Raw genomic sequence first — 17,258 nt, 5'->3', positions numbered from 1 at the left:
AGCACTTAGAGTTGTGGAAGCTCCACAAGAGGGGTTCTAGAGTTGCATAATCAACAATGGGAAGGAATTTAACACTGACTAGGCTGCACTTCTTAAACATGCCTTCCTTTTGTATAGATTCACTGACTAGGCTGCACTTCTTAAACATGCCTTCCTTTTGTATAGATTTTTAGATTTTTACATGAAATCATTATTATTCATCTTTGCTTACATTGTTCCTTACATTCACCAGATTTTTCTGAATGAATATTTTTTATGAATCATTTAACACTTTTTTTACCATTTCATATTATTAACATATTTTGTTGTTTTAGGGTCCCATCTTGTTTTGAAAAAGCAGATTTTATTATTGTAATTGTAGCCCTCAAGGAGTTTTTAGGTTATCATGTTTCTCTTCAGCACGGTTAGATCGAGGACTTTCCTTATCTTCATAACTCAAATCTATTGCCATCACATAAGTTTTGTTGGACCTATTCCACCAGCTGTCTGCACATTCTTATAACTTTTCCTCATACATGACTCAGTTCTACCCATAACCAACTACATGGGCCTCCTATTTCTTAGTAACGAGATATGGCAAGCATAATTAGGTTATCTTGCACTACGAGTTTCCCCTTTAATGTTTTTGCTCATATGAATTGTTAGTTTGTTATGAGTTAGATTAAGACCTACTGAGAGAACTTTTTTACTTCAGCTCCCATGTCTGCTTTCAGGTTTTTAAAACACTTCACTTCCTACAAGTTTGCTCCACTCAAACTAAGTTTTCTGTCTCTGCTAAACCTAATAACCTTGCATTTATTCACATTTACAGTTAACTTTCTCCTCAACCTTTCCTCCGTACCACATATCCGTAAGACTTTCCACAAAGCATGTGTATCATCCCTGTCATATCCATAAATGCCACATACAAATGCTTGTTTCCCTATGTTTCTCACATCAGTTCTTCAAAGCAAACTCCTGATTCATATATCCTTTATCACTATTGAGACTACATTGTTCCTACCCTGTCTGATGCTTATCATAGAATTTTTTTTCCCCATCATTATGCCACAGTAGCATGCATATAATATGAGATAAAGGTGAGGATCCATTATGACAGCACAGTAGCATTCATTTTTACTTTTTTCTCATTAGAGGCTCCAGTCATGGACAAAAGTCCACATCATGGCCAGGCCTTAATTGAAATATAGAGTATTATGAAAGTTTAAGCAGAGACAAGGGAAAGTATTTACGAATTTTGGAATGCATGAAAGTGTTAAGTTGAAGAGGCCGAGCATCCCAGCATAGGTTGAATATACATCACTCATATTTCCTTGAGTATCTCACTTTCACAGCATATAACATCATTACATATTCATTCTTCATTTATCTAGCCTTCTAATTCCAGCTATGTGACTCAAACTGTCCATCTCTGCTGTACTTGCTTTTAACCTATCATGACCCATACATACATAAGTACATAAGTTTCACAGTCATACAAGTGCTCAGTACAAGCATTTTGCATTGTACACAATTTTCATTGTACCCCTGATTTTTCTTCCTTGCATGAACTTTATACCACCATCCTTACAAAAACTATACTTCCAAATATCAGATTGTACACAACTTCCAGCTCACCATTCAGTATTCTCATATATATATCATTAAACTAGCTAACCAATCTCTCCAACTCTTCTTTTGATGTAGCAGACAAGATAGCATCACTTATAGCAACTGCCATTGTTGCTCTACAGTCACTCATTGCTGTTAACTCACACAGTGTACTATCCCTAAAAGCACTGAATAACCATGGAAACATCACACAACCTTGATACACTGCCTCATATATTTCATACCTCTCACCTTTTCGTACATATGCACTACTTCCATTGTAAATGCTCGCAACAGCTTTCAGAATTCTCCCTGCACACCAAACAGATTCAGTATTCATTTTCTCTTCTTCAGGAAGTGAAGCCAGCTCCCTGGCCCCAGCTGAGTCTTCACAAGAATCCCTCATTCTTGAACCCCAGCAGTTGCCCAATATGGAGAGCTTGAGTGATGACAGCTTATAATAGTGGCATTAATAGGTATCAGATTTTCTGCAATATCAGGAAAGGTTTTGTAAAATATATTTAACAACAATTTTGTTATATAAGTAATGGCACCTATAGGGAGATGAACATTTATGAATTTTAAACGTAGTTGAGTGGGAAATGACTTGTATATTATATGCAAGAGAATCTAATGAGGATTCCAAACTTGTATATGAGACAAAGGAAGGGTCTTAATCCCTCAGTCTCACAAGCCCAGTGAAAAAGTTGTATGTGTATCATGCATGGCCATCACGTATTAAGGAAAATATAATTTAGCTGACCTTAACATGCTCTGTCATTAGAAGAAATTGCTAATGTAGGTTTCATATTGAAAGCAAAAAAGATGTTCCTAAGTATGTGAAATATGAAACCACATTCACCAGACTCATAATTCATAGTGACTTGTGAGTAATTGACTTACCCTTACTTGAAATTTAAGAGTGAGATATGTGTGATATGGTGACTCTGAATTGATATACTTGGTACCTATTGGTATATGGTGTCAATGCTTGTTCAGTCCCTAAATATCCACAGTAAAGATACTGGTACTGAGTAATGAAGGTGGGTTTTGAAATCTTGGTTAGTTCCATGACGTTAGACCCAACAGGTGTCCAACTGCACTTTTAGTTACAGCTTTACTTTTTTTCTCTCTCTCTCTCTTGAAAAGTTAAAAGGTATTTTGTGATTCATATCTTAACATTTTGAAATATATTGACCAAATGTTATGGATTATGTGATGATATGTTACACTTAGTATGACAAAGAATGCGCTCAGTGTACAGATTTCAACATTGGTTTGTATGGAACTAATGCATGAGGATTTTTTTATTAAGGAGTGTACAGTATTAAAAGTTTATCCTCTGTAACATTTTGTTGGGGACCAGTGGTTGTGTGGATAGTTTACTCTGTAACAGTTCCAGGATTGAGGTTGAGCTCCAGCTTCAAGCAGAATGGTGCAGCATATCGACATCATCCCATGTTCAGGACTGTCACTTAATGTCTTTTGTTAACACCAGTTTCCCATTTGAAGGGTTTCCATCTTGCTTGAGATAAAATAGGTAGTGGATGTTGTGTAAATTTTTTTTTATTTATGTACAGCAAATATATGAATATATATATATATATACATATATATATTTTAATTAATTATTTGTTATTACCAGATTCTAGTCTTAGGCTACTGTTATCAAGAAGAGAACTTGACAGGTCTTCAGTAGAGAAATACCAATTGATGCTTACAGAATATTGATATTATCAGTTAAGTTTTATTTCCATGGCAGATAAGTAACTGACTTTATTTTTGTCAGATCCTCTAAGCATGTGATATAAATGAATCCAAGCACCAGTGCACACCCAAGTGCTTAGGTTATCAGTACTTCATTAGGAATGCATCCCATGGTGCCTTAGCAGGCATAACTAATATAATTTCTGAAACAGTGCGCAGTACTCAAAATTTTCCAAATCATATTTTTCTAGGTTCACATGGGTAAGAAATTTGTCAAAAAGTTCTGGGTACTTAGTTCTTTATGTGTCTTTTACCTAATCACTGCACATGGTTATTGGGTCTTGAACACTGATTTTTGTTCAAGTCATATCTGTTCAGAGGATCCCTATCTCCAGTGCGAGTTTCTTATATGGACACACTTGAGTTAAAGTGCAGCTCCAAATGCAACATTCTTAATGTGTGCATCTAATGCTGTACATATACAATTTGTATGTTTGAAATCTTGAATGCAGCATATATTTCAGGAGTAAGACATTCTTGTAACATGTTGGGGAATTTGCTTTAGCTAAAGTCACAGTGAGATATGTAAATTTTTAGAGATAATGTGTAGCTATTTTTGACATTTTAAAATTGAGAAAAATCAGTGATGACGATGTTCCACTACTCAATGAATTTGCATTATGGTATAATCAGTGACTCAAATGGGAATAATATTTGTGTATCTATATGTATATAATATGTATATAATCAAAGCCAGAAATTTAATTAGAAAAGCACATCTTGCTTAGTCAGTCTTGCCAAAAATATGTAATATATGTATTACATTCTCTTAATTCTGCCTCTGACATATTCATATTGATCCAAGACATCATGACTCAAAATGTTACATGTATCATGTATGCTTTTTTCCACTTTCAAAGCAGTGGTGGTGCATGCAGAACCTTCCTCAAACATTTCAGTTACCAACCATCTCCACGCCATCAGGTATATTAATGGTAATGAAATAGTTGTAGCTAGGACACAGTGCCCCATACCAGATACCACACTTGAGTAGTGGTTACATTCAGTAATTTTCTTTGGCTGTGCCAAAAGCCTACATATATATATATATATATATATATATATATATATATATATATATATATATATAGTGTTGAAGGGCATTAAAGTCTTGCATGTGCATTTACTATTAGCTGATTGTTACTTGATATTTAGGAATGGCCATAGCATAGTTCTTACCAAAAATATGTATATGAAAATTTGTGCAATAGTTAATCCAAAATTATTTATTGATCTAACCATTCAGTGTCTCTAAGTTTCATGTATAAGATTTAAATTTTGGAGCTTTACAATGGTGAATACCATAACCCTTTTTGGAGTATTATGCAAGTGCCACACTTTGTTAAGAGATCAACATATATTTTTATTATGTTTAACTAATGTTGTAAATGAATGTTGAATTCTGTATATTGGACTTTTGGTTTGAAAGAGATTGTGTTAATAGTATGGTGAAATTTTAATGGGATACATTTATTTCCAAACCAGCCAAGATATATCAAGTTGGTACTAAAGGGACACATCCAAGATCTTTCATGTGAAAACAGATAATACAGTTCAGGGAAGTTATTTAAAGTTTGATTTCAGATTAGTATTAAAATAAAATCTTTTGATTAGTATGACATGCAAAGTACCATCATGTGCTCCTCGTATTGATACTTATGAAAGAATGATACTCTTGCCATCAATACACACTGTGTCAGTTAGCTCGGAAGTAGTACATACCATCAACCTATATATCTGCACATTCAGCATCTTTGGCTTTATGAACTTCATATGAACACATGAGCTACTCATTATCTCTGTGCCAGAAAGTTTCAAGATTAGATTAAAGTCCAATTATGCAGCTGTTGTTGGACCCAGAGTGCAGTACACATTGTATAAATTGACTAGGATCATGTCTGTCATAAAGTTACCGGAGAGAATTGAGTCTCATTACATGAGCAACCAAAATTTTGAAAATGGGGTGAATGTTATTATTTCTAATTATATTTGGCATTAGTTATATATGAAGGTTTAATTTCACCCGTTTCATGTTGTAGTGCCCGTCATAAGTGTACTTTTTGTAAGTTATTATGTTGGTATAACACATTCTTAATTACCAAATAGCTTTAATATCAAACTCTATTGACCTTTTCCAGTTTGAATGATTAAGAGTAGTTTCCATTGGTCTACTTGAGATTTGTTGTTATTTTTGCAAGTTTCTCTTATTTTGGTACCAAAGTTAATTTACTTTCGTAATTTGCAGTAGAAAACTTGTAATTCCAAAATTAGCTTGTGCAACCTAAAAGCCATGACTAATTCTGATCAAACCTTGCCTTTTTTATTATTTCTTACTTTATACATACATTTCCCTTGTTGATCCATAGCTTTGATTTCATATGTCTCCTGCTTAAATCCAACTTGCATATCCCTTCAGGCTCAGCTTTAGAATGTTGAAGGTATGAACATCTGCTTGTTTACAGCTGTATGCAATGAAACATCTGTTTGTTTATAGCTGTATGCAATGAAATATCTGATTTTTGCATTTTCTGTGGAATGATAAAATGGGGCAAGATGTAAATGGTAGAATATGTTCAGAATAGTTGAATAAGATGTTGGGAATATTATTTTGATTTATTAATATTGCAGGATATGGGTGAAGCAGTATTAACAAAGTAGACAAAGAACAAGAAAGTGGATGTGAGATTTGGAGCAAAGGTCAGTTGAAATAGGACAAGCATTATGCAGTGAAATATTTAGGCTTCTAGAGTTTCAGGTAGTGGGAAATATCAATGGATGGTGATATGGTATGTTCAGACTTGTAATAATGTGTCTGTGAATTCGTGGAGAATACCTAAGCAGACTGTACTTCAGGAAAAAGTGTGAATTTTATGTATACAGCATTAGAAGGCTACTAAGTAGAAATTAGTTTGGATAGCAGACCCTCAAGTGAGGTTTAGAGTGCTAGTAGGATTTGCATTAGGTGTACTGAATAGATCTTTTTTTATTGAGAAAATGTTGGAAAAGAATGTTCGTAGCATAAGCAGTGAAGAAAAAGTTTGTGCAAGAATTGGTAAGGATTTATAGAATGTACGGCACAAACTTAAAGTTGTAGAAAGAGTGAATGGCTTGTGTACTCAACAGTACATCTAATAAAAGCATGAGAATGACTGTTTTAAAACTAAAGTTCAATTAATACACTGAAGTGTTAGACTCCCTTGTATGTTTAATTCAAACACTTAATGTTGAGATAAGCGTTGCTAAAAAATTTAGGTTTTGAAGAGAAATTAACTTGAGAAGGATAGGAAGGGAATTATTACTTTGATGTTACAGTAGTGACAGTGTAAGAACCAGGACAGCTACATGGCATGAAGAAGGAAACTGGGATTGCAAAGGTGCAACTTAAAATAAGGTATTTGTCGGAGACTAGTTAAAATATGGTTAGTTGTTCACATAAGAGGTTTGAAATGGGGTTAATTCACTCATATGCTCAGCTTAAGTCCATTTTGATGAGTGTTATATTATGTTAGTTCTTTATAATTATTAACTGAATGCCAAGTTGCTTAATTTTTTTTCTACATTAACCCATTCACTCTCAAAGCATGCTAACATTACAGTAAAAAATCACTTGCTTTGGTTCATCTGAAATACTTTGTCAACAACTCATTTGCCACCCTTTCTTGGTATTCCTTTTATGTTAGCTATCTCAAAAAAATTATAATAGATCTTTAGTACCTCATTTGCCTTGCACTTTTATGTGGTCATAACACTGTAAGGTTATTTCAACCATGTGCCTTTCTAATGACTTATGCCTACCAGAATCCTATATCATACCTTCTAAATGTATCTTTCTACTCAAACTGGTTGCATTATTCAACTTCCTTTCTTATCCTCAACAAATGTAAAGTCACACATCTTTATATAAAAAAAAAGTAAAAATGAAATACTAGTCATGAAGGCTTCATACACCAAACTTCACATACAGCTTAACTTTTGTATCATCAGTAAAATCTTGCTACATCACACAAATAAAAATTCCCATCTTAATTATAACTGAAGGAAAACTTGCCATTTTTTTTTTTATTTTCATATTAGTTTGCCATTTCCTGCATAGAGCTCAGTACCAACTGAGCAGAAGCATGGCCTCATTTGCTTTCACCCATTCTCTCTGTCTTGTCTTATACACCAAAACCAGGACCCCTTATCCACACACATTCCCCTGGTTTTCCCCAACCCCATGTACGCTGTAATTCAGCCAGTGACAGCATAGTGAGCCCTGTAAACCACATTGCTTCAGTTCACTCTTTATCATATACACCTCATATTCTCCTGCATGATGAGGCACCTTCAAACCAAAGCCCATCACTCCGCTTCATCCGGCTATCTCCTTAGTTTGCTGTTCCTCCACTTACGACTTGCAGAACCTCTTAAATCAGTTTCCCTTCACTCGTTTAAACTGTTTCAGTCATACTCAACTTGCACATCTCTTACAGTCAAGCATTTTCACACCACAGTTTCTTGATGCATTTCATTTCCATCATTTCTACCATCTGTTCTTTTGTATTTAGAGCTCACAACCTGCACTGTTGTGACAGCTGTACCATCAAACATAACGGACTTTGCTGTCACAAACATTGATTTTTCTCCACAGCACTCACATTGTTCCCCTCACCCACCTTATAATTCACTTGTTTACACAAATCTGTCTGCTTCCATGTCCACTCATAAGCATCAAAAAATAGCTCAAACTAAAAACCTTACTCCAGTTCAGATTTACTCTAAACTGTCTTTCACACACTCCCAAACTTGGATATTAACTTAAGCAGTTCTTCACTTGTCATTTGCAAACCAACTGACTGCCCTTCCAGTATACTGTAAACCTACGCCTTATTCAAAGACATGTCGCTTTTCTCTTGTTTACCCTCCCATCCATAAAGTTAAAATAGCCTTAGTGATATACACACTTATGAAAGACCTACCTTCATGTTTACTAATCCTCTCTGTGCTTACAAACATGCTTTATTCTCAACAATAACTCCCTACCTTTTCTAGTACCTTTCCTTCTACACCTCATGTTTGGAGAACCTTTAATTAGGCATCTCTTTGATTTGTATTTTCCAATCCATGTGTTCCTTGCAAGTCTTTCTCAGGAACTGGTGTTGCAGTTACCTCAGTGTTGTGTGAGGGTTACAATAATCGGTAACTTAATAATATTGCTTGTATATAACTTCAAAAACGTAAAACTTTTATTTAACATCATATATTGGCTGTATACATAAAGACTGCCCTTTATCAGTCACAATAGATGCTATATCTGCAGTACCAAATGTGAAGGCTATTATGCGATATAGCTAGCTACTCCATGTCAATCAGATTAAACCTCCTCTGTCACTACTCTTCTAGACATCTTTTCAGGTACACTGTCTATATCATGCATTTCAGTTGGAATTCCCTCAAAGATGTATCTATATCTCTGATGCCTGTTTCAGTTGGAATTCCCTCAAAGGGGTGACCATGGCAACCATCTCCAGAACTTGAAGAACTCCAGTGCCACTTAGCCTTTAGTGTTTCACCCTTAACAGGCCACTAGCAGAGGGCAAGCCTAACACAGTGTTGGCAGAGGCTCCTACATACTGTTCCTAATAACTACTACTACCTACTGCCCTTACCATTTTGTCAAAAGGCAGGGCTAGCGCAGTGCTCACCACTGGAAAATCTAGTTATGAAGAATGAGCTGCGCGAGTTGATACACATGAAAAGGCGAGATTCTGTGTTTGTGGACAGAATGCCAGTAGTCCACCTGTTAGTGAGGCAGAAAGAAAAGACAGCTACCTGGGTCAGAGGAGTGCAACTTGATAAACATTAAAGTGCTGGCTCACTATGCAATGTCACTAACTCTCCCGAGACTCAGGGTGGGAGTACTGATGATATACCTCCATGGTCGCTGGCTGCCACCAACTGCATTCATATATGCATATGTACATTTATTCATATGTGTTTTTTGTCACATTAGTTGGGTACCATCAGAAACAAAAAGTTTCATTCGCTCAGGTACTCAACAAACTTGTACATCTGTAATTTGGACAATGTAGCTTACATAGTGCCGTTCTATAATTGTACTATGTAGTCATTCTTACAATCCTCAGACATCTGATTTAGAGCCATACACACATTGAGAATACAAAATAACTAATCAAAAGCCCTACATGTATATGATGGACGTCAAAGCAGCTGAAGAGGATGGGATTACTTACGTAGATGGAGAATTCAAAATAACTATTCAACAACACAATAACCCATTATTAAGATAATCCAAATGCAGTCCCATCCACTCCAACTGCTTTACTGTACTTCATTTTCTGCAAGGCATTTGCCACCTCTTCTTTTTTCACCGAACCACCTTCCATGACTCACTTTTCTTACTTAGTTGTCCAGAACATCCCACATGAGCCACCACATCACTGAACACTTTAGATAATCCTTGAAACTACATGCTCCTTCTCTAAACCCCATTCATTAATCTTTTTTCTTTTGCTTTGTCGCTGTCTCCCGTGTTTGCGAGGTAGCGCAAGGAAACAGACGAAAGAAATGGCCCAGCCCACCCCCATACACATGTATATACATACATCCACACACGCAAATATACATACCTACACAGCTTTCCATGGTTTACCCCAGACGCTTCACATGCCCTGATTCAATCCACTGACAGCACGTCAACCCCGGTATACCACATCGATCCAATTCACTCTATTCCTTGCCCTCCTTTCACCCTCCTGCATGTTCAGGTCCCGATCACACAAAATATTTTTCACTCCATCTTTCCACCTCCAATTTGGTCTCCCACTTCTCCTCGTTCCCTCCACCTCCGACACATATATCCTCTTGGTCAATCTTTCCTCACTCATTCTCTCCATGTGCCCAAACCATTTCAAAACACCCTCTTCTGCTCTCTCAACCACGCTCTTTTTATTTCCACACATCTCTCTTACCCTTACGTTACTTACTCGATCAAACCACCTCACATCACACATTGTCCTCAAACATCTCATTTCCAGCACATCCATCCTCCTGCGCACAACTCTATCCATAGCCCACGCCTCGCAACCATACAACATTGTTGGAACCACTATTCCTTCAAACATACCCATTTTTGCTTTCTGAGATAATGTTCTCGACTTCCACACATTCTTCAAGGCTCCCAGAATTTTTGCCCCCTCCCCCACCCTATGATCCACTTCCATGGTTCCATCCGCTGCCAGATCCACTCCCAGATATCTAAAACACTTTACTTTCCTCCAGTTTTTCTCCATTCAAACTTACCTCCCAATTGACTTGACCCTCAACCCTACTGTACCTAATAACCTTGCTCTTATTCACATTTACTCTTAACTTTCTTCTTTCACACACTTTGCCAAACTCAGTCACCAGCTTCTGCAGTTTCTCACATGAATCAGCCACCAGCGCTGTATCATCAGTGAACAACAACTGACTCACTTCCCAAGCTCTCTCATCCCCAACAGACTTCATACTTGCCCCTCTTTCCAATACTCTTGCATTCACCTCCCTAACAACCCCATCCATAAACAAATTAAACAACCATGGAGACATCACACACCCCTGCCGCAAGCCTCTATTCACTGAGAACCAATCACTTTCCTCTCTTCTTACACGTACACATACCTTACATCCTCGCTAAAATCTTTTCACTGCTTCTAACAACTTGCCTCCCACACCATATATTCTTAATACCTTCCACAGAGCATCTCTATCATTAATCTATCTATATAAGTACCTCATGATCTTTTCAGAAACTCCAGCAGCTATTTTCATCATTTGTGATTTGAAATGAGGGCAGGTATCATTAATACATCATATACAATGCACCAATCACAGATTCTTTTGTCATGGCCCCCCCATAAGGGATTTTCCAAAAGGAACAGGTCAATAACGTTATTGATACAGATAGATAGCAGCGAGCTCAAAGTGCAACTTCTGTTGCATTAATCAGTGACATGGTTAAAAAGATATACAGGGGAAAAGATCAAAAAACATATTGTAATTTTCAGCAGCAAAAAGGGTATAGTTCTCCAGTCAACAAAACTTTTATCACATTATAATCAAGAATACTTATGTACTGAAGGAAAGTAAAACAAAAATTTTATAAAAAAGCTTTTCTACTATTCCATTATCACCTACATAAGTTACAATAATATATCTCTGCAATCATTTGGTTTAACTATCACAAAAGGAATAAGCTACAGCAATCAAGCACCTACTACTGCACTTGTATAAAAGATTATGAAATTTTGGAGATTTCATGAATTTTAGAAGCATATTGCCGAGCTGCAGCATAAATATAGCATGATAATGGAAGATGAGTATGAGTTAATTTGTGAGTCAGTTTAAGTAAAATAAGTCAGTTTTTAAATAAACATAAATTTCCCTGAACACCTAAGAACGCTTAGTTCCTCTCTTGGTTTTCTTCACTGGTCTCTTTACACTTGATGGACTTGCCTTCTTTGCAACTGGTTTCTTTGCCACTTTCTTGACTATCTTTGCACTCTTCTTCTTCTTGGACTTTTTCGCAGATTTTTTGGCATCCTGTGCTCGTTTGGACTGTGGCATAATCTCATCTTCATCCTCCTTCTTGGCTGCCTTGCCTAAAAGGTACCTGCCACTCATAACCTGGAGGTAAAAGATTCAAATTAGGTGCCAAGAGGTTACTACAAGATGCCAAAAACTTCCAAAACAGTTGTTACTCAAACCAAACCTGAATATGAAAATTTCAGGTGCATAACCATTCAAATACACTATAAATCTAATAATCTATTATTGAATTCTTTGTGGGCCAGTTCCTGCACTAGTAGGATAATAGTCCCATGAACATATCTATATTCACTATCCATACAAGCATATTTGCCCTTCTCTCACACACATAACCTTCCTAATAATACATGAACATCCATTGTGTGAAGCCATGTGCACATCTATTCAATTTCATTTATATATACTACAGTATTAATAATACAGGAAACAAAAAATTTAACCTGTGTGTCTGCTTGTCCCTTTGGCCGCGTCACGATACCCTGTTCCAGACCAAGACTGAGAGCACGCCTTAACATCGACTTGATCATATCAGTACGGACAGTCCTGAAGTTCTGAAGGATATATGACTTGATAGCTTGGACACTGGACCCCTTCCTCTCTCCCAAGTTTTCAACAGCTTCAATGATCATGTCCACAGTTTTTGGGTGCTTTTTTGGTGCTCTCTTCTTCTTCTTACCTCCTGCCGCAGTACCTTAACCAGGTAAGAGATCAGGGCTTTTGTTATGAGCCAGTAACCAGTGCATTCAATAAACTGCTGTCATGCTTGCTAGTTACCTTAACAAAAAAAAAAAAAAAAAAAAAAATACATAACTGAGGTTAGCATAACATTTCTTAAGTCTACAAACAAAATTCTATATTTAAATTCTATCGTTTAAATGTATTAAATCATATATCAAACACATAGTTAAGAGAATGAAAAATCAAGGACAGAAGCTAACAATCTGTAGAATAAAACTGTATAACTGGGTATAAATCTAGGGAGAAGCTAAATTAATGGTGAAACAACAGGAAGACATGCTGTGTAGGTGTTAGTAATAAAGGTATGTGTCATTGTTGGAATAGGTTGCAAGGCCAACAACATATGGCAAAATGAAAATTTATAGAAATTGAATATGAAAATATGGAGGGAATTCAATCATCAGCAAAGGATGTGAATGAAGAAAGCAGTACAGGCTGAGCATCCCTAATCCAAAATGCTCCAAATTTCAAAACTTTTTGAGCAGTGACAGGACGTTACAAGTGGAAAACTCCACACCAAAACACATTATTTTTCACTGTATCAATAGTATTTCATATTTTTTTACTGTTAAGTATTTATGTGTGAATAAGTGTGATTGCTTATCAGTAACATAAATTCAGTCAGGAATGAAGGCGATGCCAAATGCCCATAGATTGTCCACATGGGTGGCTGAGTTGTGACTCCTTGGCTTTGTTTCATGTGTAAAATTAATAATATTGTAAAAAATACCCTCAGGTTATGTGAATAAGGCGTATATGAAACATGGATTTTGTGCTTAGACTTGGGTGGCATCCCCAAGATATCTCTTAAGTACATGCAAATATTCCAAAATAAGAAACACTTCTGGTCCCAGGCATTTTGGATATAGGATACTCAACCTGTAGTAAACAATTTGAAATAAAATGCAAAAGAACAGGAAGTAAATGAGGACAATACAAACGAGACCTAGATGAATCCAAGGAAAAAACATACTAAATATAGATATCAAGCCAGCTACAACTCTATCAAAAAAGCTGTACAGTACAACATAAAATCCAGACACCAATGATTTGAAAATTCCATTGATACAATTATTTAAGCATTATTTCAACTATTCCTATAAAGTTTATGGAAATATGAAGTGCATTATCATACTGGAAAAACTGCCTATGACAAACTGAAATCATGTGAAACTATAAAAACCTATCTCAGAAAATTCCAGACGTGATGTATATTAGTATTACAATTATTAACAATTCTGTAATTTTCTCATAAGCCAGAACTACCTAAGTTACCCCACTATTTTTAAGAATCATGAATTAAATAATTAAATTCAAGCGAGTCTGAGACTTGTGAAATTCATGCTTCTTATCTTACGAATAACTGCTACACCAATGTACTGTCAATTTAATGGGGCAACTTATGATTGGTACAAATATTCATACTGAACCATGACAAAATATGGTGTCTAAGTGCATCCAAGATTTTCCAGGATAAATGCAATACAAAAGCTACCTCAAAAGCATATATATCCCCTAAACCTTTTGCATAAAAGACCATATTCTTCATACAGGCAGCAGCTTGAAATATGTACATGACTTTTAATCACACTCTTAGATAAAACAGCTGATACCAAAAGAGGCTGAAAATTATGCACATTTGATGATGGCAATAACTACTGAAAACTTACAAATCCATTATGGATTTTCACCTGCATGTCATCTGAAGGAGATAATACCTTTTAATCAATATAATGAAACTCAATTAAGCCTAACCAATAAATATCAGTCAACAGGAAGATATATGGGGAGGACAGAAGTTCACTTAGACTATAAGGCAAAATAAATGTAGTTACAAAAGCTACTAGTAGCTTGTTTGTATCAAATTAATGTGTTCATGTCCCACAATGGTAACCTGATTGATAAAGTCACATTTCTAAAATAGTGAACATGTCACTATAATATACTTCTATTTCAACTGCAGTTGAAAATTAAGTTATACAGCTACTTTGTGAAACAAGTTAGTTTCCTTTATGAGTGCCTCATTTTACCAATGTTTTGTAGTACTGTAATAAAAAGACAAACGTAAAAGTAACGCCTTTTTAACAAAAATATAATTCCTATCTACTTTGGGGGGTTTCTTTAATAATGACTGCTGTCATGACCAAGTGAAGGTGTAATAGACCCCTTAGGAACTGCAAAATAACTACTGCTTGTTCATCATAAAAAGGAAAATATTACGTCTTCCTAATAGTAATCATATTCGTGTTCTTTAAGATATATGGTAAGAGATCTACAATTAACCCTACACCTTTACACATATATAGGTGCTTGTCAACATACCTAAAAGCCGTCTGGAGATTTTGCATTAGTTTAACAGCCAGAAGAAGCCAAAATGGACAAGAAAAAGAAAAATCTAGCTATACTTCAAGAATGTATAATTCTAAAATTTATTCGTTCCACATTATGAAACTTCTTTTCTACAAATCTTATACACCAAAATATGACCACCCTGTTAGGGACTGTAAATAAAAATGACATTCATAATACAACTATGTTGTTCCTCAATTATGGCTACCTGCCTAGAGAGACACTTGAACTACAGCTGAATGTCACATACCCTGATTTAATTGTGAATTCAATGAGTCAAAAGAATTGCTTACTATGAATCTGAACCCAAATAACTACTAGAACATGAACAATATGTCCACAACTTAAAAACACATATTTAGAACTTTCTAAGTTATATTTTCTGGTTTAATTTATGAATTATAACACTTCTATAGGAAGGGTAAATGTGCAATAACTGGGTTTTATGGATGTATAGCTTTTGATGACAATTACATTCTGATGTTTGATGTAAAAAAAAAGTTCATAACTTGTCATTCAATTTTACCATTACCACTTTATCAACCTCTAAAACTGAAGTTACATATCTGCATAATCTTGGGTAAAATGGTGGAAACTTAAAGGTATTCCACAGATCATAACACTATGTTTCTGAGTTACAGCATTTCAATAATAAATATTGCCGACAGGTAATGTCAAAATATACCTTCATTAAATGACATCTGAAATGAGCAATTTTCTCACACGGTAGCGTTGGAATATAGTTCTTTCTTCATATCAATAAGGTGCAGCTTCCATATTATGAAATATAAATTCGTTTGCCGACATAGGGAAATTTAGCCCTTACACTGCATAGTAAACAATGTCCTCAGTTTTCCCCGAGTATGTAGTACATATAAGGTGCAAGTAGTTGCTCACAAGCTCCACCCTTACCTTTCTTGGCCGTCTCCTTTGCTTTGGGGGCAGCTGCCTTCCTGGCGCGCTTTTTGGGCGGCTCTGCGGCCTCCTCCTTAGCCTCTTCGGCCTCAGGCTCGCTGGCCTCCTCCTCGGCAGCTTCCTCTTTAGATGCCTCATCCTCTTCTTCCTCCTCCTCCTCTTCCCCCTTTACCTCCTCAGCCTTAGTCTCTTCATCAGACATGTTTAATTACAGTTTATTTAGATAATTAAAATTATAATAAGTGGAACGACTATGTCACAAATGCGTGCCGACAAGAGAGAGAGTGAGCGTCAACATCAGCTGAGCGCCGCCTACCTCAGGCGAGCGGACGGAAAAGTAGCGCATCAATAACTTGGCGCATCCCACGCCAACTGGCCCGCACTCATGGCCGGACTGTGCTTCTGTTTATTATTCTTTAAATTAGTGCGTCATTAGAACAGGGAGATTAGTGACACCATTTCCCTGCATCATTGCCATGCACATGAGCTTTCTTCGGATGCGAGACACGTGGAAAATCATCCTACAATGTTTGCAATATTTGGTAAGAACTGGGTACCCAGGTACCAAATATCCCCCAAAGGTGATGTATTTTGCTATATTTACGTATCATTTTCCGCATTTCAGGAATTCCATCACGAAATGTCCTCATTATGCGCTTTTCCTGATATATAAAGTAAAAAATCTTTGGGAATGAGCTGTAGTTTACATGAAAATAATAGATATTGACAACCCCTGAAACACAGGATTTTTCCCCCACTTGGTGACGGTGGAAACATGCATTCTTGCATTGTAGATGCATTGTCACTAATTCCAACATCTTCATACACAATGATTAACCCAAATATATGTTATTCCTAGTATTGCAAGAATAAGAACCTCTTCCTTCTGCAAGAAATCGCCCGGGTTGTCCCCCCCTCCCCTCCCCTGATGGCCCAGTTCTCTAACGGTAGTGCATTATTAGAACTCGCAACTCCCTTATACGTAAAAATATTTGATATTTGATGCTTTAGAATTAAGTAGATTCCCTTAGAATTGTACAATATATGTTAATTTTACTTGTTTAACCTGTTGTTTCTCCAATCAATATAATCAATCTACGTACGTGGAATTTTCATTATGTAAATAACGGCTCCATCGCCATTTGACTGAAGAGTATCTTACACGAAGAATTTTTTATGGGGACTGATTCATTGCAACATCCCGCTAACTGGCTGCAAATTCACCACTTTTCACTGATTGTCTTTGAGTTATATAACCTTCTACACACCGATGTGCAAGTAGATTTATGCTTCGTTGATAACTGGCGGCA

General features: G+C 36.2%; 2 protein-coding genes across 2 annotated transcripts in view; one reads left to right on the top strand and one right to left on the bottom strand.

Annotated features, from left to right (window-relative positions):
- The window catches only part of Cdc27 (cell division cycle protein 27), a 29,346-nt gene extending 22,268 nt beyond the window's left edge, over positions 1 to 7,078 (top strand). The window contains exon 14 of the mRNA XM_071667636.1: positions 1,945 to 7,078. Within this exon, the coding sequence (XP_071523737.1) occupies positions 1,945 to 2,051 (107 nt within the window). The 3' untranslated portion in view covers positions 2,052 to 7,078. The remainder of the gene's footprint in view (positions 1 to 1,944) is intronic.
- Positions 7,079 to 11,495: 4,417 nt separating this feature from the next.
- LOC139751935 (uncharacterized) lies at positions 11,496 to 16,266 on the bottom strand. The gene is made up of 3 exons (XM_071667638.1): positions 15,946 to 16,266; positions 12,387 to 12,637; positions 11,496 to 12,024 (listed from the first exon to the last, which is right to left on the bottom strand). Exons 1-3 carry the CDS (start codon positions 16,148 to 16,150, stop codon positions 11,791 to 11,793), a joined length of 690 nt encoding a protein of 229 aa, XP_071523739.1. The 5' UTR covers positions 16,151 to 16,266; the 3' UTR covers positions 11,496 to 11,790.
- Positions 16,267 to 17,258: the final 992 nt, after the last annotated feature.

This window comes from Panulirus ornatus, chromosome 12, assembly GCF_036320965.1.
Source record: "Panulirus ornatus isolate Po-2019 chromosome 12, ASM3632096v1, whole genome shotgun sequence".
Classification (NCBI taxonomy): Eukaryota; Metazoa; Arthropoda; class Malacostraca; order Decapoda; family Palinuridae; genus Panulirus; species Panulirus ornatus.
This window is presented reverse-complemented; position numbering and strand designations above follow the sequence as displayed.

What these genes read in the sequence shown, in the direction of transcription:
- LOC139751935 (XM_071667638.1), bottom strand. Translation starts at nt 16,150, where the DNA reads ATGTCTGATGAAGAGACTAAGGCTGAGGAGGTAAAGGGGGAAGAGGAG. An exon ending in AAAGGAGACGGCCAAGAAAG is followed by an intron (nt 12,638 to 15,945) that starts GTAAGGGTGGAG and finishes TACCTGGTTAAG; the next exon opens with GTACTGCGGCAGGAGGTAAG. An exon ending in AGGGACAAGCAGACACACAG is followed by an intron (nt 12,025 to 12,386) that starts GTTAAATTTTTT and finishes TTTTACCTCCAG; the next exon opens with GTTATGAGTGGCAGGTACCT.